Here is a 26,248-nt window from a genome sequence, read left to right on the forward strand (position 1 = left end):
CCCCGCTTGCGACATATTCATGTAGTATCCTTACATGATAGCTATGTATAGGCACCACGTGCTCTGAAACCACACACCCAGACCCAGACATTACCTCATCCACATTGGAATGCATGAACCCCAACTTACTAAAATGAATAATGTATAAGGCCCCAACTTAGATCAGATTGCACCCTAGAACAATGTAGCCCTTGATAAGCATAGAACCTCATGTGATGTACTGAGATGTACTAAGACACAATAAACCAAGCAAGCATCGAAGCAACAACTACTATCCGTGTGCTAGTGACAAGCTGACTACATTACAATTCAATTTTTTTTTTCATCGCAAAAAAATAAGAATATTCTTCATTTTTTTACAAATTGACTCCAACATTGAATTACAGAGTATTTTGTCCGTAAACTTCAGTCGAGCTCCATCGTCGCAGCTGGTATAAGACTAGTTCGTAATCGGCCGGGTTGAGACAAATCTAACGACTTGACGATTACGTTTTCGCACCGTTATGCAAGCGGTGCAATACATATGCAGTGCAGTTTTGCAGTGAGATCCAATCGCGCACCGCTACGCAAATGAGGACTCATCATTCCGTTACATGGGGAGTTCTTCTCAATACGTCAGGGACATGTTGCAGATATGGCAGCATTTTAACAACCAATACACTCAGCTTGGTCAATTGTGTATCAAAATGTATCATTGTGATATACATGTATTTGATTTTGAGTTGTGTATGCCCTATAATGAATTTCTTAATGTTAAACAACACAAAACCTCGAAGTACAAACCCTCGAAGTAATGAAAATGATCTTCTGTGGCAGCCTAGAATACACTGTGGAATATGAACCAATCAGAGTGCTCGCATAGAATTGGCCAGCGATTCAAAATACTCCCATATGTTGTATACAAAATTGAAAACCTTTTCCGCCAAATCGGTAATTGATCATCAATAGTCAGCATCTTTAGTCTGGGAACCAGACTATACATGCATTGCACCGATATTTTGTGTGCGTGGACTCTGGAGCCAGTAATCCTAACCATACATAAAACAATTATTGACTTGGCACCAAGTGTAGTGCCTATCCGGCAAAATGGCATTTACTTGAAGAAATGCTAGTCCGAAAATTTGGGACTCTCAATACTGTGTATGAGAGTCCCAAAACATAATTAAGGTATTGAAAACATGCAAAACAAGAAAATAGACTTGCACCTAAAACAACCAGTCCAACACAGCTTCAGTGCTGCATCAATCAACCATGCCAAAAGAATTTAAGAAACATGTGGCATGAAGTGGGAAATAGTCGCAATTTACTACACATTTCTCCATAGCCAAGCCACCAGACTATTGACACTGAATGAAGAGGTCAGTCTTTTCAAATAGTTGGACCATGGTTGGACATGTACCAGTCTAGTATTTAGCCCCATTTTGAAATCACTTGACTTCCCTCTCATGTGCAAAATATTGAAAAAAAAGTCTCCTTTAAAAATTGAATTAAGTCTGCAAACTTGGTTGGTGAAATATTGAGGACGTTTTCTTTGCCCAAGTGGAATTTTTGGAGAAATTTGCTGGCTAAACTGTGAGTGAATTGGGCCTGATTTAGGTTTGCACGTTTCAGAGCACTCCATAGCCCTGTCTGAAGAAATGCTGGCTAAATATCCACTGCCTGTTAGGCTGTTTTTAGTAAATAAAAATAATCACCAACCCCGTTATCTTACAATATTGCTAGCCCCTTTCGATTTGTAGTATAAATACTTTCAGGAAACTGTGAGAAACAGTCGGAGATGTAAGTTCCTCCTTATGGAGTTCAAACGCTATGCTAAGCTATATAGCTAGATTTACAATCACTCAGAAAAAAAACTGGCATAGTATTAAGTTAGCAAGTTACAATAGGCCTACTGCAATTAACTACAAGCCAATTTCTGACTACTTTTTCTCTGAATTTTACTTACTCTGGAATCTGAGGTTGTGCTGTGTGTTCAGAAAGACTTGGAAGTTGTTCAGGAAGACTTGGTTGTTTTTCTTCCAAGATTGTCCAATTCCTGATCAACGGCAGTGGTACGGCATTCTGACAGGGTTCTGCTATAGCTAGCTGCACGTGGTATGCAGTGCAGTTCAATCTAGTGAAGGGTCACGTGATACAATGTATATCAGGTGATGATTTAGGCCGGCTGCCGTTCTTTCTCGAGACCGTGTGAAACTGAAAGATCGAGATGGTTTGAAAATTATTAAAATTTTCTGAGAGAGAACTAAACAAAACATGTATTTCTCTCATTGTCCATCACAAATGACTATGAGCGTCGGGGGGGGGGGGGGGAGGGGTCACTAGGAAACGCCAAAACAAAAAGGTGCAATGAGTTTTATTTACAAACGGGATACTATACGCACATCACTACGCATTGGTCGCCCCCGCTTTTAACCAATATTAGGCCAAAAAAAATAATAAGTCGGTCTCTGGTCAGCGCGCGCGTCGATTTTAATCATGCGCGTCGATCTTTTTTTTTTCCAAAATGTTCCGCGGTAGCTCCAACAGCGCCCTCTATTTCCGCACCTCCTCAATTTTTTTTTTACCAAAGAGCACCAAGGAATGGGAAATTGCACCAAGGCAAATGATCGAAAGCACCAAGGCAAATTATGGAGGACACTAATGTACATGAGGACACCAAAAAAGCAAAATAGTACCCACCTTGTCTGTATATACAATCCAAGCTTGAAGAAAAAAACAAAAAACAAAAAACAAAAAACAAAAGCCGCGTGGCCGCGTCAATTCCAAAACTTTGGTCCGACCAGAGACCGAATATTTGTTGTTTTGGCCTTACAAACACAAACAAATTGAAGATTTTGCGCTGTGAAGAGCGTTCATGGTTCTAGTGATAGTGTATCCAGTCCAACCCCACCCCCCCCCCTTCCAACGGTCTGAAAACATTTCTTTGTAATAGAAAGTAGAAGTTAGAGCATGTTTATGGTACCTCGGAAGATGTGTAAAAAAAAATTGAGATTTGTCCATTTTTGGTTTCATAGCCTGCTCTCAGAGCCGGATCGGGAGTCTGGTTTGCCTCATCCCTCCCCTTTGATGTTCACCTACTGCATGCCACTCCCTTGATCCATCCCCGGCTATTTAATCCCTCTTTCGTGTTTCTCCTCCTACCCTTGCATGCTTGTGTGTCCCCTATATAACATGTTTGTTTCTTGTTTCACTATCATTTGCCTCTGAAGCAGGTCTTGATTTTGTTGATATAAAAAAAAAACATGGAAAAGGTCATGGCACTGCCTCTGGCCAGGCTAAAGGAACTTAAGACACGCCCCCTCGACGATTATTGGCTCAAGTGCACGACACGGGTCGCCCTAACATGGCTCCTTATTGGTGGGCATCCCTGCAGTAACGAGAAGAGAGCACTGCAGACAGGCCTACACCATAAAAACAAAAATGACCCTGTTGCCAGGTAGATAATGATGATGCAGACAGTCGGAAAAAGGGGGTGGGTAAATCTCGACTCAAAACTTGTGAGGGAGGAAATTCATCATCATTTCCAATCAAGTGACGGGCCAACTTTTGGCAGGCTGGTAAGAAGACAAAATACACGTTTCCATTTCGGTCGTTTCTGAGTAAACTAAGTACGCCAATCGTGCGCGGCGAGAGTGTACACCATCTCCTTCTGTACTTTTGTATTATACTGAGTAGGCTACAAAGACGGTACCGCTACTTTAGCCCGTCCTTTGTAGTCAATCATAAATAAAATAGGCCTATCGGCTGAAGAGGCTGCGATGAGGTTAATTCATTCACACAATTATAAAAGAACCAATTTGTGGAAAGGAAGAGCCCAAACTGCAGAGCTGTAGCGTGTTCATCCCGAGGCGAACTGCGAAGACAGATAGCACGATGCAGTATTTCAGAAAAGAAAATTATTCCCCAAACAGTCACGCTCAGAATGCTTTTGGGCACCGGCAATGCTGATCAATCGCGCTTGGGCCATGGCGGGGTCTTTAAATAAAGAAGCCGTGGGGACCAACCAGATGTTTTAGAAAAATTATCAGCTTTGGGGAGCATCACCCAAACAGGGCAGGATGTTTAAAATTTATAAGCATATTGCCCTGGACTCCTATTTTATGCGCAGGTACGGGTGCGTAGCCAGACTTTTTTTGAGGGGCACGGCGAGTGTGGGAAGAACGGGAGGGGCCTGAAGAAAGTACAATCTTTATAATACGGATTATTTTCAGTTTGAATTGGATCCAACTAAAAAGCTTCCCAGATGGAGCTGTTTTGAGGGCGTGCGCGTTTCGACAATTTGTGATAATTGATTGTTACTTATTAATGCAACCTTCAATACATCAACCTCGCTCCCAGAGTTTACTTTCAACAGTATCCTGCAATAGAAAGTAAAGGATTAATTTCTTATACTTGGCGATTTTTCCCCAATGGATACGTGTTTTAACATTCATTCTGGGAATGTCATCGTGGGATGGGGGGGGGGGGGGGTTAGAGCTTGTAGCCAGAGATTTGCAGTCGCGGATCGCGGAGACTTCGAAAAGCTGGTTAGTACATACACCACACCTTGGGACAATAAAGCAATACACCAACCATTGCGCGAGTATATTGTCCTCGCTTTTCCGGTGTTTTGTAGTGCGCAGCGACTCTTTTGCGCTTCAAAATGAACAAATCATAGCAGTCTGATAGACGTTCAGAGTTCAATGTGATAAATGGCTTATTTTGTCAACTTCAAATTGGTTGATGTTCGCTTTGGAGAGGTATGGGATTTGTTCAAATTTTGAGCCGAACTTCTAGTAGTCTAGTACGATGTTTGGAAAGACAAGCACAGCGAATGTTAATGAGGAAAATGTCAAAGTGCGCCACGTTCGGGGACTCCGGCTATAATTATGTTGATTACTTCAGAATCATGAAAAATCCAAAACGAAACGAGAGTTCGAAATCAAGTTAGCTGTAGGTATTTCCATGTACAAAATTAGCTGTTTTCTGTAAACGTTATCACACTAGCATTTTCGACACCGTGCATGTTACTTTATGAGCAGTTTATTTGGGGGACAAGGAAACAGAACATTGTACAAAGCTCACACATAAGTATAAGTGCTAAACTTTGAAAGCAAAATCATACATGTGAAATAACAGAATGTAGTCAAAACTACTTTCGGCAGTATTACTTCACATTTTTATCACCCAGTTCGTTTTATGAGCATTACTTAATTATGCCGTTAACCGGGTTTGTATAGACGCGCGGCGGGTATCCATTACGTCAAACAGCTGAATGCGCATGGCAAGTTTCCATTGGTGAAAAGTTATACATGCACTCTGGAGAAGCGTACTCGACTGTCTTTAGGCCAGCTACTGGCCACCACAGCGTTTCTTACGCCGTCTTTGGTGTGATGTGTCTTCCCCTGGTCGTTCGTTGCGGCTCGGAGAGTGAAGGTGGAATTCGAGGTGAGGAATTTCCAATCACAAAGCCAGTTCGGTATTCCAACTATAGGCCTACCCATGTGCACATCAGGATGTGACGAGTTTCCTTTCGGAGTAAACTTCTTGCCGTATGCGTGCAAAATCATAGCGGGTACCAGCAAGAAATAAAAGATAACTGTCTTGTTCTGAAGTGAGCACAAAATGTCACAAAGTTTTGACAGTGGGAGGTCTATGTATCCCTGAGCCCATCTCACCTCTAGGCTTTGCACTGCTGACTATGGCAAACGATTTCACGAAACATTGCAGATTGTTTCCGGTGTATTTTCTTGAGTCGTGTTTTTGTGGAGAGCCGCCCTACTGTGCAGATGCAGCTGCACAGCCCCGAAGAAACTTTATATATTTCCGGCAATTTATATGTATTTTTTTTTTCAAATTAATATCCATTCTATTGTAATAATTTATTGTAAACATGAACAAACTGAAGCATTATGAAAAGCAAATAATTATTCAGGCCCTATAGCCAAAAGACGATTAAACCACAAGAAGAGATAAGTGGCATGTTTCTATTGAGGTCGAGTTTGAGTTTGAGTATCGCAAGTCCATCAATGAAATTAACATAAAGCTTACACAAGACGTAGAAACATTGCCTTTGTACGTCAAATGAAGATGCCCAACCAAAACAAAGCCATAATGATGTAAACAAAAACGCGGCACGAGAACAGTGTTTACAATTCGTTTGTTAGGTATTTTTACACATGCTAAAGTAACATTCAAATTTGCCTTTCTATGAGCAGCATTAAAAAAAAATATACATATTTCTTCATTTTTCAAACATGTCACGATCGGGCTACCGTACATGAGAACGAAAAGATTTTTGTTTATTATATATTAGTTGACTTGATAGTACATGAATTTCAATGGCTTAATTTAAAGGAATTGGCAATACAAAGTTCGCTTTATTAGCAGTGATCAAAAAAGGCATCCACTTTGCACTTCAAGTTAAGCTATCTAACTACATAAGAGCCATAAAGAAATGCGTTAAGCACGTATAGAATGAGATTGCTTCAGATCCTGTTAAATTACATAAACTTACAGATCTAAAGTTAAAATCAAATTTGAAGGTATTTTATCACAAGTAAAAATGGAATAATTCAGTAGGAATTACACAGTTATACAACATAAGTTTTCCAAAAGCCGGTTTTTTTTAAAGCAGTATTGAAAGAACAAAGTGACATTAACACCATAGTGCTGTTTTACAATTACATAACACAAAATGGCATGTTGTTGTGAATCAATAACACACGGCATAAAGAAGGACTTCACTTGCTCGAAGACATTTCCGTCATTTTTCGGGTATATGTAGCCTAAGGTGTGATGAAATAAAAACGACTACTGTTTCTGTCATAAATTGAGTACAAAAGGTACTTTTGAGAGCTGTTTTTCAAGTCCTGTCATGCCTGTTTCGACCCGAAAGTGCAATTTGTGTAAAAGTCGTCGTTGCGGGCAGCAAAAAAACCCACAGTAAATCGTGACGTAATAAACAGGACTCCCGATGCAGAGTAGCATAAACGAGTGCTGTTTATTACGTCACGATTTACTGTGTTTTGTTTGCTGCCCGCAACGACGACTTTTACACAAATTGCACGTTCGGGTCGAAACAGGACCTGAAAAATAGCTCTCAAAGTACCCTTTGTACTCATTTCATGACAGAAACAATAGTCGTTTTTATTTCATCACACCTTAGGCTACGTATACCCAAAAAATGACGGAAATGTCTTCGAGCATTCCACAACCTCTTTAAGTAAAGATGTCTTATCAAACAAAATAACGCATGAAAGAAAGAAAAAAATCGTTTGTTTGATTTTTTATAACATACAAGGGCTTAATTTAGAACGTTTCGTGTTACGAAGTTGCTTTAGGAGCAGTATTTAAATAAAAACCAATACAGTGCTGTATATATAGGCACATTGTTCAAAGGCGAATAACTTTGCATCGCTAGAAAAATAATCGATATTTCAGGAAAATAATTCGAAAACGGTACGGGGAATACACCTTCAATTCGCAGTTTGATTGACGAAGAGAACGCTTAAAAACGTGGAGCATTTCGAGTTTGTTTTAGTGGGGGAGGGGAAGGGACCCCTGTTCTTAAATGGGGGCGCTGTTCAAAACGGACGATATGGGCACTATCGGGCAATCGGTGGCGCTCTTCATCCCGGCACATTTGCCGACGGACAGACGATTTTGCCGACAAAAACGATTAAGAGGTTTCACTCCCCCATTCCCAGTGGCGTAACTACGGGAGGGGGTTGGGGGCAACAGATGCCCGTGTCCCTCCCAACAGATATCCGTGCCCCTGTCCTCCCCGGGCCCGTTTAAAGTCTTTCATTGAACAAAAATATATAGGCCAATCACTTGTATTTTAGTTCCCCTTGAAAAATGTAGGCCTAATACCCCCAGGTGCCCCCAGAAGTTTAACCCTACATGTATGTCATTGCCAACGCCCCCCGTCTAGCGACGCCTGTGCAGGTAGAATCATGAGGTCAACATTCTTGTTTTGCAAAAGCCTTCGAGTCCTTTAAGGTTTTTTTTTAACCAAATGGAACTTTAGCAACACGCTTCTTTGAAACTGTATCCCCTCAATAGTTTACGCCTGATAGGCTACAATTAGACTCGGTAGATCTTTTGCAAATTCGCTTAAAACCTTACACGTGTGCTTTTAAAAACATTTTCCTTTCTAAACAAACAAAATTTGAAGTATGAATCAAAATCTATTCGCAATTTAATATCCAAAATAAGTACAATTAATTCATAGTACATATTTTAAAGTATAAGTGTTGCAACTTCAGGTCGAACAAGATGTTGACTCGAGCGGGATTTGAACCAGAAACCTCCGGAAGACTCGCAAACTCAAAATATTATAATGCTGTATATTCATGAACATATTCCATTTTTTTGCCAGGAACATACTGTTTGACAAACACAAAATATTAACACTTATGTAATATATACAGGGTCTACATTCCCTTCTTGGCTAGGAATATACTGTTGGGCAAACACAATATATATATATTTTTCGTCATTCTGCTGATGAGTGCCTTATGGTACGAAACAGTCTGTTCAGAAAGAGAATATTCTGAATTTATTGCATATATATATATATATATATATATATATATATATATATATATATATATGCAGTCTACATGAACATAATATTCCATTCTTTGCTAGGAAAATGGGCAAACAAAATATTATATAACATAGTCGTTACGGATAAGGTTGGACCAAAATCACGTTCACGAAACCATTTTTGCATAGAACTTTGAAAAATATTTTGGAATTTAGCAGTTATATTTACATCTAATTACAATATGTATGTACACTTGGAAGTCGACCATAACACAGAAATACTGCGGTACAAAAAGTTTCACCAAATTAAAAACGAAAAACAAAAAAAGTTCCGCACAGCCCTATCACTCCACATTTTTAGTTTAAATTTCACTATCCTACATTATTATGAAGAATCTTAAGTTAACAGTACACAAAGCAATGGATTTTTTTTTCAATTTAAAGCAAAGTGGTTAGTTGCTCTGTACGTTTTGAGCATAATTTTTATTAATTAGGCTACTGAAAGTTTTGCAGCAAGTTGATAGCTCATTTTCAGTGTTTGGCAACTTGCGTCTTAATTAACAAATCTTGCTTTTTGTTGTTTTTTCCCCCTCAGAGCATTAGTACTATTATGAGTTATTATAACTCGTCTTTTATCATGCTATCACTGTTAGATAAACAAGGTAGCTTCACTAGATTGTGTGTCACTTTTGCAGTTTGCGTCTGTTATAAGTGGAAGGGACATGCTTTGTAATGTTAGAATGAGATCAAATCGGTAGAGTATGTGCAAACCCCGCCCAAAATCTTGTTCCACTGGTAACTTCACACTTGTTCTGCATGATTATACATGAATATTTCACACTTTCAAATGCAATTTACATCAATCGTAACATGCTAACATTTTAAAATTTCGTTTAAAATACTAAAACCTTAATATTTTTTTTCATGAAGAATAAAGCTCTATTTGGCAAACAAGCATTCCGAAATTTGTCGGTCCATGATTTCAGTGGCCGAGTAAATATGAAAAAAAACATTTATAGGCCTACATGTGCTTTATTAAGCATAGAAATTGCACATAGGATGAAAAAAGTGGTAAAAGAAATTAAAGGCAAGTAAATTTGCTGTAATGGACATTAAAACAACACTGACATCAAGTCACAGACAAAAAAAGTCACCAAATATAACATTTGATTCAGAGTTAAAACCCATGCTCAACGTAGAACGATTCAGAAAGAAGTAAAAAGCAATGTACATCCGTCATGATGCAGCAAAGTTTAAAACTATTTGACAGATAAACTATCAATTAAAAATTTAAGTAGCAAAAAAATATAAGTTACACTTGTTTTTTTGGGCAAAAATTGTATTTTATGTAGCTTATCTCTTAAATGATTTTCATCTCTAACTTCAAGTTGTTTAAGTAAACTTATTGCAGTTGAACACCTTTATAACTAGGTCCTATAGGCCCAAGTTTTCACATACCTAAACTATGTCTTATATCCTGCAATAATTTGGTTTGGCACGGCTCTGAAATAGCATCACCCTTAACCTTGCAAAACCTGAAAGCCTGCCTCCTTCCACACTTCGGGAGTTGTGACACCGCCCATCTCATGATGGACCTTGATGCTCTGAGCATTCAGGTCGTATCCGTGGGTTGAGTGCAGAGTCAGGGATTTCTGCATGGTGCCTAACTGGTTGTGACAGTGAAAAGACCTGCATTGCCAAACAGACACAAGTGATCAGATGTACTCACAAATCTTCTCTTTTGCCTTGGCCCAATAGGTATGTACAAATGTTTCTTTCTTTTTATACACATCTCTAGGTTCCTTTATTTCTGTTGTTCACATTTTCATTCACTTGGAGTACTCAATCAATGACTTGAGTTGATCAAATGGTTGAAGGTAAATTGTTCTTTGAATTTGTCGACTTTACTCTTTTGCCAAGTTATAAAGAGATTGACAAGATTGAACTTTGTTTTTATGATGCTTATATTTCCATTATTGTTTGTACATCACTTTTTGTAACTTCGGATGAGATTTAAGATAATATAAGTTTGATTAGTTTTTAGCAACTTAACTTTAGTCATTCACTTCAGTTATTCATGGAAAGTTTCACTAAGTTTCCTGGATTTGAGGAAAGTTTGGTGAAAGTTTGTGGAGTTGATGACTTGGATTGTATTCATTCAAGAAACTGGACCATGTATGTTTTATAGTAAACTGCGTTTATAGTAGATTGTAACATCAAATGTAAGTTTCACCATTTAGCCCAGGAAATTTCCATTGCAAGCACTGAATGTATATAGATAAGTTGTGGAGAGCGAATATTAATTAGGCTAGCTAGAACAATTATTTGTTTGTGTGTGTAGTATGGAAAGACCACCTGTCACAGTGTGGGTAGCACTGGAGGAGCAGTATGCCCCAGGCCATTGACCATACAGTGGAAAGTCTGTTGCTTACATGTATATTGTAGAGTTTGCAGAATCCAGTATAGGTGGCGCTGTTTACTTTTAGTGGAGGTTGGGGTCAGCGCAAATCAGCGTGAATTTGGCGCGAAAAGTGCGCGCGCGCGCGCGCGGTTAGTTGCTGTACAGATCTTGGTTGTGAAGGTTGTTCTGAAAGGCCAGCTCCGTGCGTACACACCCCAGGCTCCACGTTGCGATTACCAGTATAGTGCAGTTAAAGGTAAATCACAAGTAATACTGATATCGTGTGTTCATTGTTTGGATGTTTGGAGGAAAGAATTAGAAGTTAAGAAACCGGAATATTGGTGTCATTTGTGTCTTATTCTGTCTGTCCACCGAATAAAATTGAACCCCCGAAAACGCTACATTGGTGGCAGCGGTGAGTCAGCTTCTGTTTCGAGTAAATTTTCTCGTAGTTACGATTCCCCGATTGATCCACCGACATGTCAGACACCAACCCGATGCACCCTTCCACTCGTCCATCCATGCCCCCTCCACCCGTTTCCCTCCCGACACCATGGTTCCATACAAGTCCCCCCATTTTCCCTGCCCCGCAAGGCGACATGTCAAGTTTTGTAGTTGACATGCCGCGTGAAGTTCCCCGTGCAGCTTTTGACCCAGAGTACTCATTCCTGTCGCTACCGGGGATCCTCCCGCTAGTGACCGGCTCGTTGCAGTGGACAACCGCAGGGTATCCGGCCGAGGCCTCCACGCCCACACCATCACCCCACAGCAGAGCACTGGTGCAACCACTCTTTCACGGCGCCGCATCACACGACGGAGCCACCGATGCACCGATTGGTCCACCGATCGTTTCCTCACCACTCGTCGGTACAAGGCAGGTACATGGAGTCAACGGGGACATGACAACCCAGCACAGCAATGGCTCCGCAGTGCAACCGTGGCACGACGGACAAGGGCGACTGCACCTCGATGGCGGTTCAATGATAATACTGACGGCTGGCGCACCGGATAGCGATGCGACGGTTGTGGGGGCACCGACAGGTTCATCGTTCGTCAATCCACAGTTCATAGGTGAGCACCACGAGCACGGAGCAAGGGGCGTCGGTTCGGCGCAGCTACCCATGGGAGTTGGTCAGCAACCATGGAACGGTACACCAGGGTATGATTATGTTCGTGCCGCTGGCGGTTCAGGGGTCATACCGACGGCCAATGCGGCAGGTAATGATGCGTCGGTTTTCAGGGTATCGGCGAGTTCATCGGTTGCACCGACCGGTTCATCGGTTGTCAATCAACAGTTCATCGGTGCACAGCACGAGCACGGAACCACAGGCGTCAGTTCTGTGCAGCAACACATTGGAGTCGGTGAGCGACTATGGAACAGTACACCAGGGTATGATAATGTTCGTGCCGCTGGCGGTTCAGGGGTCATACCGACGGCCAATGCGGCAGGTGGCGGAGCGTCGGTTTTAAGGGTACTGACGGGTTCATTGGTTGCACCGCCCGGTTCATCGGTTGTCAATCAACAGTTCATCGGTGCACAGTACGAGCACGGAGCCACATGCGTCGGGTTGGCGCAGCAACACATTGCAGCAGGTCAGCGACCATGGAATGATACACCAGGAGTCGGTCAGCGAAATGTTCGTGCTGCTGGTGCTTATCCACAACGATCAAACACAAGTCCGTTTGCAGCAGCTGCAGGAACTGTAGATCGACCAGTGCAGGGGCGGTTGCGTCCACTTATGCGACCCGATAGATACAATGGGACGACTTCATGGACTGCATACTATCGACACTTTGAAATGTGTGCCAGTATTAATGGATGGGGGGAGATAGAGAAAACGGAGTATCTTGCTGTATCCTTGGCCGGTGCAGCCCAACAGGTGCTGCAGGGTCAGACAAACGATGGGACACCGTTAACATTCAGCGGTCTGGCAAATGCTTTGAAAGCAAGGTTTGAACTAGATGGACGGAAGGAACTCTATAGGGTGCAACTTAAGAACAGGCACCAGAAAAATTGAGAGACTCTGTCGGAGCTCGCACAGGATATTCGGCTTCTCGTTGACAAGACTTTCGGCGAGCTTCCAGCCGCCGGGGTGGCGACAATGGCCAGAGATTATTTTCTTGATGCTTTGGCAGATGGAGACACGCGGACACGGACGCTTCAAATGCATCCCTGTAATTTAGAAGAAGCACTCACAGCTGCGATCGAACTTGAAGCGATAAAAGGTGCTGAGCAGGAGAACAACACCAAGATACTACGCTCCATAGGGGGAGGGAAGGAAGAGGTGATTGTCAATGAGGTCGGCAAATGTGAACCCCACGACAGTGCCGTATCCAAGCTTAAGCAGCGTATGGAAGAGATAGGCAAACAGCTACAGTCATTGATCCGGCGAGAAAATGACTTCCGAAAGAACCAGAAAGGATGTTTCAAATGTGGAGAACAGGGCCACTTCAAGTGGGACTGCCCCAAATGGTGCACCCAAAAGACAGAAACAGAACAGCAGGGAAACGAATAAAGGCTGACTCCGAGGGCCGACGGTCAGCAATGCACGAAAGGCCACCACAGAAAGTGTTTTATAGCGGAACCATAGCCCCGGTTGGGGCGGGCCTCCATGTAGCTGGGCACATCAACAGAACTCCAGTAGAAATGCTTCTCGATACGGATGCGACTATCTCCATCGTTTCCAAAAGAGTGGTAGATCAGTTGGATAACAAACCAATAATCAAGAGTTCTAGCGTGCAAGTTTTCCAAGCAAACAAGACATTGCTAAGTGTTTATGGGGAGACAACAGTCGAGCTTCAGCTAGCTGGTAGAAAGGTGCACCACGAAATGGTGATAGCTGATATTCATAATGACATTCTTCTTGGATTGGACTTCCTGGAAAAGCACAACTGCGTCATCGACGTTGGAAGAAGACACCTCGTGTATGGAAATTTAGAAGTTCCTCTGAGAAACATCAACGTACGACAACAGAGCTGCCGAGTGACGGTGAAAGATACAGTAGCTATTCCACCATTTTCTGAGATTGTTGTGGAAGGTGACATAGAGCAACAGAACTGTGCAGTTGGCATTGGGATTGTTGAACCGATCCAGAGCTTACTGAAGAAGCACAGCATACTTCTCGCCCCAGCAGTGACTCGGTCTGATACGTCTTGGGTTCCGCTTCGCATCTTAAACCCCAGTGAGGACACAGTTATCTTGCGAAAGGGAACAGCAGCGGGTTTGTTCCACACCGTAGACGTTATTGGCCCCCCCAATTTCCAGCACAGAAGTGAGAACTGGTGAAACTGTCGGAGAAAGGGTTGAACAAGTTACGGCAGAGCAGAGGACAGATACACAGAATGGCCAACTCCCAGAAACAATGCAGGAAATGTTGCATCGTGCCTCGTCCCAATTAAGCGAGGAGCAGAGGGGCCGCATACACAGGCTTATTTGCAAACACCGAGATGTGTTTTCTCAACATTAAGGAGACATTGGCCTTACTTCATTAACTGAACACTCCATAGACACCGGAAGTGCGAATCCCATAAGACAAGGGGCTCGTCGCATACCCCTCCTTCAGAAAGAGACTGTAGAGAAAGAAATCAAGAAGATGATGGACGGCAGCATCACAGAACCGGCATCCGGACCTTGGGCAGCACCTATTGTGCTCGTGAAAAAAAGATGGTTCAGTTCGATTCTGCGTTGATTATCGTAGGCTCAACGCCATCACTAGGAAGGACGCTTATCCAATACCCCGAATAGATGACTCATTCGAAACACTTGGAGGATCCAGATATTTTACAACATTGGACCTAGCCTCAGGGTATTGGCAAGTACCAATGAGCGTGGCAGACAAGGAAAAGACAGCTTTCTCAAGTCATTGCGGGCTGTACCAGTTTAGGGTCATGCCGTTTGGGCTTTGCAATGCCCCTTCGACTTTTGAACGTCTAATAGAGAGAGTCCTCCATGGGCTACAGTGGCAGATATGTCTTGTGTACCTAGATGACGTCATTATATTCTACAAGACATTTGAGTCGCACATTGACAGACTGGGAGTGGTGCTAGATCGCATAAGGCAGGCCGGACTGAAGCTCAAGCTGGATAAATGTCATGTGCTTCAGGAAGAGGTGTCCTACTTGGGGCATATTGTCTCAAAAGGGGGAGTCAAGACAGATCCAAGCAAGACGCGGCAAATCGAGGAATGGCCAGTACCAAGAAACATACAGGAGGTGAGAAGTTTCTTGGGCCTGGCATCATACTACAGGAGGTTTGTAGCTTCCTTTGCAGAAATCGCCAGACCACTTCACAAGCTCACAGAAAAAGACAAGGACTTCAGGTGGACGCATGACTGCCAATTGGCTTTCGAACAACTGAAACAGCGGCTTACTTCTGCTCCGGTTTTGGCATACCCGAAGCTTGACGCAGAATTCATTCTGGACACCGACGCCAGCAATAGCGGTATAGGTGCTGTTCTTAGCCAACTGCAAGATGGTCAGGAGCGCGTAATTGCTTACGCCAGTCGTGCCTTGTCAAAGCCAGAGCGAAATTACTGTGTAACGGGAAAGGAGTTGCTTGCTGTCGTACACTTCATCAAACACTTTCGACCTTACTTATATGGGTGCCGCTTTCTTCTTAGAACAGATCATGGATCTCTCCGATGGCTCTTCAATTTCAAAGAACCAGAGGGGCAGGTTGCAAGATGGCTGCAAGTGCTGGCAGAATATGACTTCAATATTGAACATCGACCGGGACGTTAGCACAGCAATGCCGATGCCATGTCAAGAAGGCCGTGCACTTGTACACGGTGTAAGGGCAACCAAGTTGAGCAAGGATACGACAGCAGGGAACAGCCATCGCGTGAGGGACGGACACAAGTTAAGGGAGACCAGCACCATAGCACAAAGGAGAAATGCCAACAAATAGAAAGGCTGTGGAAAATTCAAGAGCAAGATCCAGACCCACCAACTGAACCAGTCCATTCACTACCTGCGCAGCATCATACACACAGTTCTGACAGCAGCCAGTTCAATCGTGAGGTGTCGTCTTTCTGTTGGCAGAAAGGTTTCACTGCTTCGGAGTTGAGAGAAAAACAAACAGGTGACCCGACTCTGCAGAAGATCATAGGCTGGCTGGAAAGTGGAAATCCACGACCAACTTGGAGAGAGGTGTCTGCTGAAGGTACATGGCTCAAAACCTTTTGGGGGGGCATGGCAGCAGCTTTGTTTACACGACAGAGTGTTATACAGGCGTTGGGACGAGAATGATCGGCACCACTCTCGGTGGCTTCTAGTAGTCCCCAGGTCCCTCCGTGCAGAAGTTTTCAAGCAACTTCATAACGACCCTACAGCTGGCCACCTCGGCATTAACAAAATGCATGCAAAGGTGAAGACAACAGGTCTCCGGGGTTCCGATGGAAAGGGTCGCCATTGATATTACAGGACCATTTCCAATTACAGAAACAAGAAAAAACCGATACATCTTTGTCATCACGGACTACTTCTCTAAGTGGACGGAGGCCTTTCCCCTACAGGATGTTACAGCCCAGACGGTTGCCAATGTCTTTGTCAGAGAGGTTGTTTCTCGATTTGGTGTACCACGACAGCTGCATAGCGACCAGGGTTGCCAATTCGAGAGCAAGCTGTTTCAGGAGATGGTGAAATCCTTGGAATAGATAAGACCAGAACAAGTCCCCACCATCCCCAAAGCAACGGCCAAGTTGAACGATTCAATCGCACGCTTAAAGACATGCTGAGTGCCTATGTTACTGAAAATCAGTTGGATTGGGACCTTCATTTACCACTAGTGATGATGGCATATCGGGCATCAGAGCATAGCAGCACTGGACAAACACCCAACTATCTCACTTTTGGTAGGGAAGTAGAACTCCCGGTAGACCTGATTTTAAGATCCCCAGAAGAACCCCAAGAAATCACTGAATATGCCATCCACCTGAGAGAAAGAATGCACGAGGCCCACGAGAAGGCAGGAGTACACCTTCATAAAGCCGCAAAGCACAAAAGTGGAATTACCAAGTAGCAGGCAAGCCGAAGTGTCTGGAACCAGGGACTGATGTGATGTTGACAGTTGAGCAAAGAACTGTTGGGCTGTCTCCCAAGCTCCAGCCAAGATGGGATGGCCCATACCTTGTAACTGAAGTGCTAAATGATGGCAACGTCAGAATCCAACGAGGATCACGCCATAAGCCCAAAGTTGTCCATATGAATCGTCTGAAGCGCTTTGTGGGTGAAGTGGACAAGTCATGGTGGAGGCCAAAGAGCCCTGCATTACAGCAACTTCCTGGGTCCGAGGAGCTCGAAGAGGAGGGGGAAGAGGAAGCCCCTGGAGTTGTTCTGCAGCGGAATTCTTCTGGTGGAGGCAAGGAGAGCCAAGATGCTACCACAGAAGGGTTCTCACAGGAATCAGCAGAAGACCACAACATGCAGGAACATATGGAAATCGTCAATGGAGAGATGGGGGATCCACCAGTTGCTGAACCTAAGAAAGCTTCAGACACAGACAGTCATCAGGAAGGGCACAACAGAAAACGTCGACCTCCTCAGCGTTATGGCGAATGGACCGAATAACATTTTTAACTACGGAGCAAATACGAATTAATCTAATCCCCTGTTCTCTGTTGTATTCTCTGCAGATGCCGAAAAGAAGTCACAGCCGTCACCCCCGGGATTCTCCTCGCCGATTGCCCACACCTGACCAAACCCACCAACGACATGATGAACGAGCGGAAAGCTGCAGGTGCCTCGAATGCGATAAGTCATTTGGGGCCAAGTCAGCATTGGCAAGGCACATGGCCGAACAACACCAACCACGTGATCGGTTCCCCTGTCCGTTTTGCGACATAATCTACGGCCGGAAAAACGACTTGGCGAGGCACATCCGATGGGCTCACACAGGCAATCTTGATGTAGGCAACCAGTCGCCGGTATCAGTCAGCAACTCCCCCAAAGCTCCCAAGACGCCCAAGATCTCCGAGACGCCCGAGAAGAAGTCTGGACTGTGCCTGGAATTACACCCGTCTCCAGATGACGCGAGGCGTTTGGCTTCGCCACAAGGTGCAACATCCTTAAGGAGAGTTCTCATACCCCCAAGTTCTGCAACGGTTTCAGGCCAATCAGATGAGGCAACAGGAAAGCTTGTCAAGTGGAGGCGCGTTTTCGACCTCTACGATGAGGATTCCTTGATCGCGAGGATTACTTCGGAGGAATTCTTTCAGGAGTAGGACATGGTGGTCCACTTATAGTTTTAACTGTTCTTGTTTTTTTAGAACCTTAACTTGTTAATGGCGTTTTTCTAGTTAAATTTGTTGTTCGTGAAAGCGGGACGCACTCTTTTCCCGGGGAGGGGATGATGTAGAGTTTGCAGAATCCAGTATAGGTGGCGCTGTTTACTTTTAGTGGAGGTTGGGGTCAGCGCAAGTCAGCGTGAATTTGGCGCGAAAAGTGCGTGCGCGCAAGCGGGGTTAGTTGCTGTACAGATCTTGGTTGTGAAGGTTGTTCCGAAAGGCCAGCTCCGTGCGTACACACCCCAGGCTCCACGTTGCGATTACCAGTATAGTGCAGATAAAGGTAAATCACAAGTAATACTGATATCGTGTGTTCATTGTTTGGATGTTTGGAGGAAAGAATTAGAAGTTAAGAAACCGGAATATTGGTGTCATTTGTGTCTTATTCCGTCTCTCCACTGAATAAAATTGAACCCCCGAAAACGCTACAATATCAACAAGGGTGCTGGCCAGCCTGAGTAATGTGTTTATCTTTAAGACATGGCAGATAAGAGTTCTGGTAATTGTGGCCGCGAGATTACTAAGTTTAAGTTTCCCCTGTAGGATAGGTAGTACATGTAGTTGGCCATTAGTTTTAAAGTGATGTTGCTCCTGAAGTTTGATAGTATTGGCCATACTGATTTAAAACGTTGTTATTTAGGAAACTGACTTAACCTTTTTCTTGTACATTGTTTGTTTATTATGATTTTTGAATAAACACTTTCACATATTTTGGCAAAGTAATCAGACGTACTCACAACAGTCTTCTCTTTTGTCTTTGCCCACTAGAAATAACGTTACCGCATGACAGCTGGGTAACAGTAACAATGCAAAATAATAATGCAACTGTATCCTCACTCCTATAGGCCATGGAGACTCGTAAAACTGACACAGAGCCAGAGGCAGGGATGATGTAGAAGCTCTGTTGCCAGAGCTTAAAAAAGAAATTCTCAAGCTTCTCTCGGAACGCTATTAAAATATGAATTACTTTTAGGGACAGCATCTGCTTAATTTCCCGTCGAGTTTTCCACAGATGGAAAAGAGGAAACTTATGATTACTGATTACCAGGGAAGCTGGTGGCCTCGAAATAGTAGCAAATGAAAACTTCAGAGTACACTTCAGTCCTACTCACCAACCATCTCGCTGTCTCGGTTACGCTGCGGTCCGCTGTATCTAACCTCCTTCACCCATTTCTTAAACTCTGGACTGGTACAGGTCACGTGACCAGCATCACCCCTTTGTCTGAGCTCAGACGCCTTGCAGACGAGAGCAGAGCACTTCTTGCAGTGTATGGTAATTTTGTGGAGGCTGTTCATGTACTGCTGATGTTCTGCCTCTTTCTCTGTTATCTGTATCTTCTTCAATATCTCATTCTGTGTTTGAAAACCAAATAATTGAAGAGGTCACTAAGCTTGGAGTCATCATTCTGAAGGTGTCGACCTTAACTACTTGTAGGCATACAGGCGTACTATAAGGTTTGACATGCCACAGGGGGAGTGTGTCCAAGTGGTTGCAACTCAGACTCACAGTCAGAGGGTAAGGGTTCGAATCCAGCTGCTCAACATTTGTTGGGCAGGCCACTGCACCCTACTTGCCTCTCTCGGCCCAGCAGTACAAATGGGCACTGGGGAGTAAGCCAGTGATGGACTGGCATCCCATCCAGGGGAAACAGAAATGTTCTCTGCTACATGCCAAGATATTTCCTTGGTCCGTTTGGCCATTTTGGCTTGCGGCAAACTTTACTTACTTTATGAGTCTTTCATGGAAATGTTTAAAGTTCTTACTTGATGTTTCAATATTGTGAATGATGTCCTCATACTCAATCAAACTGCTTGAATGGACAATGCCCTCAAAAGATGTCTGCAGGGCCTATCTCGAAGGTAAGGTCCTATTAACTCACTTGTCTCTCTTTGATCCTGTCGAGTCGCTGATTCTCAGTCATCGCCTCCAGTTCTTCCATGACCTGCTTCATCTTCTGAACTTCATTACGGTTGAGGTATTCTCTCTTTTCATTCAGTGATCCACTGCAGAGATGGTATGTGCAATTGTTACATTTAGACCATGTTTTCAGTGTTTTAGAGAATCTGCATCTCTGACATCATGTTAGCAAATTTCTCTGAAATTCTATTAAAACAAACCCTGATGAGCCCCAGCTTGGGCACTCTACATGTTTGTTCACTTCCCAAAGAAATATGTTTGTCTTCAATGGATTGTTTAAAAAAGGATTTAATGGTAGGCATTGATTTAAACCATTGCATATAGAGATGGACCTATCTTTATATCCATTATAACCGTGGTAGAGCTCCAAAGGCTATTTTCTTCACCTTTCAACAATCAGGAAGCACTTGCTGCCCTTTGCCCTGGCTCTTCCCTTGGACTGCACCGTGCCAATCTCATTGCTGACAAAGTTGTAGCGGATGACAAAGTTACAGGCTGGCATGTCCAGCTCTTCTTGGGCAATGTCAGTGGCTACGAGAACATTGCATCCATCCTCTGAAAATAATTAAAAAAAGAGACGTGCAGCACACAAAATCTACTCAACTGATTCACACAGTTGCTCTTCACTGGAACTTCTGGAAGTGCACTCGGTGTACATAATTGGCCAGATAAAGTTCAATAGGCCTACAGTGTATTATGATGGCACTGCCTGACTCTCTTCATAGGCTGAATAATAAGTTACAGCCTTATAGCTCCATGGTCAGTCAGAATGTTAGGTTCAAAACAGGTCTGGCCCACGTGTGGATACCAACTTTGATACACCTGCTCTGAAATGGTTAAGGACAAAATGTTTTTAAGAGTGCTAGAAGAGCTGAGGCCTATAAAGGAATAGCAATATGTGTATGATTTCATAACTAGAAAGATTGAATACACATGTAGGATGACATGCCTCGTTTGAAACTCTCAACGACTGCCTTCTGTTGAGCTTCTGTCAAACATCCATCTTCTATGTCTCCCTGTCCAACTAACCGCTGCGGGACTACTCTGCAAGGTAGTGCTCTCAGGAGTGTGGACTCTTTGATGAAGTCGGCCACGGCTGTCGTAGCTTCCTTCATTCTCAGCAGAACAATTCCTGGGGAGCAGATTATCAAAGATTAATAAAGATTGAATAAATAAATGAATGAAACTCATAGGGACACGGAGGCTTCCCGGACCTTTTACACCTACAAAAAGAAAAATTCATCAATTATTTTATTTGTGAATGATTATCTATCAAGTCTATACGTAAAGATACAGAAGCAAAGAGTTAGAAACACAAGTCTTCATATTAAATGTTTCATGAGTTTCTTTGATCTACAATTTTATAACTCGAGAATTTAAACAAACACAGCGGAATCCGGCGACCAGAATTTTACTACGGTTGTGTCACGCTACGCATGCTGCACACATTCTTTAAAAAATGACACAGCGCACGGCACACGCTTTTTGGTATTCCTATGGTCGAACAAATATGAGCGTGACTCTCCCGAGCCTGGTGCCACTGCGGAAAATGGCTGCCGCCGGATTTGTCTATTATAAATAAATTACCTTTTGAATCCGGTTTCTCTTTGAAGATGCCGTATAGCAGTAATGTAAGTTTTCCTAGCTTCTCATTGCTGTTTTTGTCCTCTGCTAGACCACGTCTTTTCATCTCTGCAAGGTTTAAATCAAAGAGCTTGTGACAGTGCTGCTCGACAGGGACTTGCATTTCATGGGCAGTCCAACTTCTCGAACGGTCGTGGAACTTCTCCAAATGATCAAGGCCATCAGTGACCCTAAGGTCATCATAGAGCATCATGGTACGATTATATTCGTACAGGTACGTGCATACGATGGCAGTGGTGCGATTTCCCAACTTCTGGGCATCTGTAAGACGTCTCATAACTTCAGCTTCATAGAGCTGGCAGCCGCGGGGAGGCAAGATATGCTCTTCCATGTCTGGGAGCAGATCCTCTATTTGGGCCATCAGAGCCTGCAGCAGATCTGCAAACTGCTTATCATTGGGTGCTCTAGTAGCGACACTTTCTATTTCATCCTCCTCCGGGCTATTACCATGTAGAGTCAACTCTGTCGTATTCCTAAGAATCCATACAACCCCTTTAGAATCCATGTTACCACATAGTGTCAGGAGCTGACTGAGTGCCTCACTCCCAACACCCAGAGAAGCACTCAGACCAATAATAAAAGGAAGGCGCGGTCCAGAGACTCCAACTCCCTGCGGACTCGGGAGCCTCTGCTTCTGTTTCAGGTACGTCTTCATGATCTCGTTGTATGGATGTTTTAGATCAGTATGATGACACTCATCAAAGATGAGCATGTCCAAATCTTTGATATCAATTTTGTTGGACTTCAGGGCATTGAGGAGGATCTGTGCTGTCAACATCAGAACTGCAGGCTTGGCATCGTCAAGCTTCAGAGCTTCTTCAAATGACTGCTGCTCTCCAATGGTCTGCACATCCTGCTTGTTGGGGAAGTACCACCGAAATGCATTCTTCTGTTGCACTGTCAGATGACGCATGTTGTTAATGAAAAGAGCCTTGAAGTGCTTGTGTGGAACATGGTCCTCAATCCAGGCCCAGTACTGGTAGCATATGTATGCTGCTGTCAGGGTCTTCCCAATGCCTGTCGGAGCGCAGATAATGTGATTTTGGAAACCCTGAAGAGGCATCTCAGCCACTTCTCTCTGGTAATCTCTCTGATCAGGTTGTCTTCGATCAGTAGCCCTAGGTTGACGATTAATGCCATCAGACACATCTACCGAAGGACTAGATGCTGACTGCTGACCCTGCTGCGGGGAGGATGAGCCACATGGATTTCTTGCTACACTCACCCTTTCTGCATCATTGAAGGAATCTGACGACAGATCCAACGTAGGCCAAATTGTTGAGGCCTGACCTTGGTGTGGAATAGAAACCCAAATCGGTTGTCTGCTCTCACTCAGTGGATCATTTCTGTTTGGGGATCGATTCAATAAAGGCCGAGTTGTTGATCCCAGATCCTGATGCGAAGATGACATCCCAAGTGGACGGCTTCTGCTGTGGGCATCTGTCCCTGGGGTCACTCTGGATGGAGTTGCTGAACCTCTTTGTCCCACTTGCACAGGTGAATGATTCTTGATGTCACCATCGTATGGAAATCCAGGACTTTTACTTGCTTCCATCGATTGGTCTGACTCCTGCAGAGACATGTCCCCAATCATCCTGTCGACACTGCTTCCCTGGACCGAATTACCAGAATTTTCCTTCTTGGCACTTTCAAAGCCAGATCCTGGACTTGAAAAGTGAGCAGACCCAGCAGACCTTTCTCCATGAACTGAAGATGCCCGGACTTTGGGATAAGCAGCCTCGTGCGAGGATTGCCTAGAGGGCTCATTCTGAAGGCTGGATGATCTTGCAAATGACCTCTGCTGCGTTGACTGACCAACTCCAGAAGTTGAGATAGGAGAACCATCAACACTGTAGGTTCTTCTCTTGGTGTTACTTTGGCCAGCAGGAGATTGCCCACCAGAAGGAGATGGCCCACCAGAAATACTGCTTAGAGTCTTACGACCCTCCCGTATCACTTGTGGGGAAATAGGAGCAAAATGACCTGGAGGCTTGAGAGTTTCTAGCTGATGGACAGGGTCAAAGGTCGGCAGTGGATTGCCAACTCGATGTAAGTTCTGTTCAGGAGATTGACCAGCTCCTTTAAAGAAAAGATAGTTTAAGTATTTCTGTCATTTTTAAAGTTATGATGTGGAAGGCAGGAACAAGCGCCATTATCAAGTGAAGCTTCATTAAAATTCTTACATACGCACCACGGTTTACTTTCAGTAGAAACTTCTTCTTCAAGTCCTCTCTTTGAATTTCGGTGAGAATCGATAGCAAAAGCTTGTAGTTTTTGTCGGAAAGAACCCCTTTGGTTTCAAGACCCTCTATAATATCACAAGCATCTCCAGTCTCTCTAAGCGATTTCGACAAAAAATCCTTGCATAGGAGTTTGATACGTTTGACTTCCTTTTTTACCAAATTTTGGATTATTTCATTAACGGCTGAACGGTAAGGTGATATACCCACAGCGTCATCACTAATGGCAGCCATGACTGATTCTAAAAAAGTGCGTTTTTTCCTTTCAGAAGCATAATTGTGAGGGATCTTTCACCACAAGTTATGACTTATGAAGTTAAGTCATGTGGATGCAAAACCAGAAAGGTTCATCAGTAAAGATCAAACTTTCCTTCTCTCTACAAGCCAAGATGGAACCGTTCCATGAAGTTATTAATTTGAAATTTCAGATAAGATCTGAAAAGAAAAAAGAAAAATGCTGGCAATTAGACCAAATTTGGCATCCGGAGAAAAGCACAGCCATATGAGTTACCATGATAAGGTGGAAGAACATAACGTCTCTTTTTTCTGCGATTTTGTGCGTATTTCTCATCAAAACTTTTTTTTTGAAGTCTCTGTTTCATTGTAACCCCCTTGGAAAGCGAATAGTGGTAGTTATTGTGTAATGTCATGAATGTAGCCATGATATACAATTTGAACAGCGCCCCCATGGAAAGGCGGGTGTCCGGTGGAAAAAAAACTGTCTACCTTTCACTAGTTTCAGCACTGATGACATTTATTGGGCGCCCCTCCAATTGAAACCTCAAACCCCCCCCCCCCCCCCCCCCCCACGTAGCCACACGCCCCCTAGGCATGCTAGGATGAGAACCCTGGCTACGCCACTGGCGATATGACTCTCAACTTTACACTTTCCTGACAGGCAAAAACTTACCATCAGTGGTATGTTCAATATTATTCAGTACATGGAGGGAAATTGACCACAAGTGATCTAGATCGTCGGTTATAAGAGTAATATGTAACTCAAATAATGGCCGGAAGCCGGAAGTCAACAACCATAAATCAATACAAATAATCTAGAAAATCACGACTGGTTCCCTGTCCCTCCATTGTACTTCGCACTTCAAATGTGGGGGCGGGAACCAGTCTGGAGAAAACCCGAATTGTGCTGGTATCCGCAGATTCCGCACCGTGGCACTGGACAGTGCGCACATTAGGCGCCGTGTGTACCAGTGATGTTAAAGCAAGACATCAGGGGAATTCCCGCCTCAGTTTAAAAATAGATTTATTACGCATTTTTATTTGAGTGAGAGGGCGCCCGCATCGATCGCGTATGCGAATTTTCGAATGACATCCCTAAATTTTCTCGGGCAAAAAGGACCAATTTTCGGCTGTAATTTTATCAATTCTGCCCTCAGATAAATAGCCCAAAAGCTAGGAGTTGATCCTCGGCTATATTTGCACAATTCCACCGTTTTTGTAAACCAGACGGTATCTTTTGTCCAAAAAAGTTGTAGGGAGGGGGTACTTAAGATTCAAGTTAGCTCGCGTAATAATTATGTGAACCCTCATCAATCGCGAATTCATAACGTCCGCTGTCGGTCTCATTGATTCGGATATATCGTCTATCTAGCTCCCCCCCCCCCCCCAAACCACCGGAAAAAAATAATAGTAATAAAATATTGTTTAAAAATGTGAAATTCATGAAGTATAATATCCAAACTGATTGGATATTTCCAAAGTATCTTTCCCATTTATAAAAGTTCTTTATTTTGAAAGTCCACTTCCAGCGAGATGACCCCGTACCATTAGACCAAAAAAAAGTCTCCGGTTTCTGGTATGCGCGCGCGTCGCCGTAGCCATGCGCGTCGGCAAAATGAAAAGGTTTTTTTTCAATAAAAGATGATGTCTAAAAACCGCCAAACTCACTGGTTTGACTGGAATCCTGCTTCTGCACAATTTTAACGTGTTTTTAGATGGGGTTATGATCAAGAATAAGCTTTATGTGGCCTCTCTGGACTCCCATATATTTGCACTAAGTTTAGTTGGGCACCATTGGCAGTCATCAGCCGACATTTGAAGCAAAAAAAAAAGGTAAAAAAAAAAAAAAGCCGCGTCGCCGCACCACTTTTTGGGCACCAGAAACCGGAGACTTTTTTTTTTTGCCTTAGGAACACACTCTCGTAAAAGTAAGTCCGGTTAACTTATTCTTTAAGACTGATAAGGTTTGTGCACAAAACCCAGACGCTTGGGG

At 43.6% G+C, this 26,248-nt stretch overlaps 3 protein-coding genes across 5 annotated transcripts in view; 1 reads left to right on the forward strand and 2 right to left on the reverse strand.

The window, feature by feature from the left end:
- The window catches only part of LOC119732658, an 88,447-nt gene extending 86,306 nt beyond the window's left edge, over window positions 1-2,141 (reverse strand). Inside the window, exon 1 of one of the 2 annotated variants that reach the window (XM_038206286.1) lies at window positions 1,946-2,141. The gene's annotated coding sequence lies outside the window, so the exon portion shown is untranslated. The remainder of the gene's footprint in view (window positions 1-1,945) is intronic. The other variant, XM_038206285.1, reaches the window with a different exon arrangement.
- Window positions 2,142-8,151: 6,010 nt separating this feature from the next.
- LOC119732179 (probable ATP-dependent RNA helicase DHX58) lies at window positions 8,152-25,165 on the reverse strand. 2 transcript variants are annotated; one of them, XM_038205601.1, is made up of 8 exons: window positions 24,929-25,165; window positions 23,970-24,453; window positions 21,722-23,857; window positions 21,084-21,266; window positions 20,521-20,689; window positions 20,097-20,220; window positions 19,329-19,569; window positions 8,152-10,221 (listed from the first exon to the last, which is right to left on the reverse strand). In XM_038205601.1, the coding sequence occupies exons 2-8, from the start codon at window positions 24,250-24,252 to the stop codon at window positions 10,196-10,198; spliced, it is 3,162 nt and encodes a 1,053-aa protein (XP_038061529.1). In that variant the 5' UTR covers window positions 24,253-24,453; window positions 24,929-25,165; the 3' UTR covers window positions 8,152-10,195. The 2 variants fall into 2 exon arrangements, with proteins under 2 accessions (XP_038061529.1, XP_038061530.1); XM_038205602.1 differs by lacking the exon at window positions 23,970-24,453 and having other exon boundaries at window positions 24,929-25,068.
- LOC119732180 (transcription factor Sp9-like) lies at window positions 10,979-18,892 on the forward strand. Its single transcript, XM_038205603.1, has 2 exons — window positions 10,979-11,189; window positions 17,566-18,892. Exon 2 carries the CDS (start codon window positions 17,566-17,568, stop codon window positions 18,151-18,153), a length of 588 nt encoding a protein of 195 aa, XP_038061531.1. The 5' UTR covers window positions 10,979-11,189; the 3' UTR covers window positions 18,154-18,892.
- Window positions 25,166-26,248: the final 1,083 nt, after the last annotated feature.

This window comes from Patiria miniata, unplaced genomic scaffold (assembly GCF_015706575.1).
Source record: "Patiria miniata isolate m_02_andy unplaced genomic scaffold, ASM1570657v1 HiC_scaffold_24, whole genome shotgun sequence".
In the NCBI taxonomy this organism is placed as follows: Eukaryota; Metazoa; Echinodermata; class Asteroidea; order Valvatida; family Asterinidae; genus Patiria; species Patiria miniata.

Bases quoted from the DNA above. Each gene is read 5' to 3' on its own strand.
- LOC119732179 (XM_038205601.1), bottom strand. From the start codon at position 24,252: ATGGCTGCCATTAGTGATGACGCTGTGGGTATATCACCTTACCGTTCA. The intron at 23,858-23,969 runs GTGCGTATGTAA...TTTTCTTTAAAG, and splicing joins TCTACTGAAAGTAAACCGTG to GAGCTGGTCAATCTCCTGAA. The intron at 21,267-21,721 runs GTAATTTATTTA...TCTGCTCCCCAG, and splicing joins AGAGAAACCGGATTCAAAAG to GAATTGTTCTGCTGAGAATG.
- LOC119732180 (XM_038205603.1), top strand. From the start codon at position 17,566: ATGCCGAAAAGAAGTCACAGCCGTCACCCCCGGGATTCTCCTCGCCGA.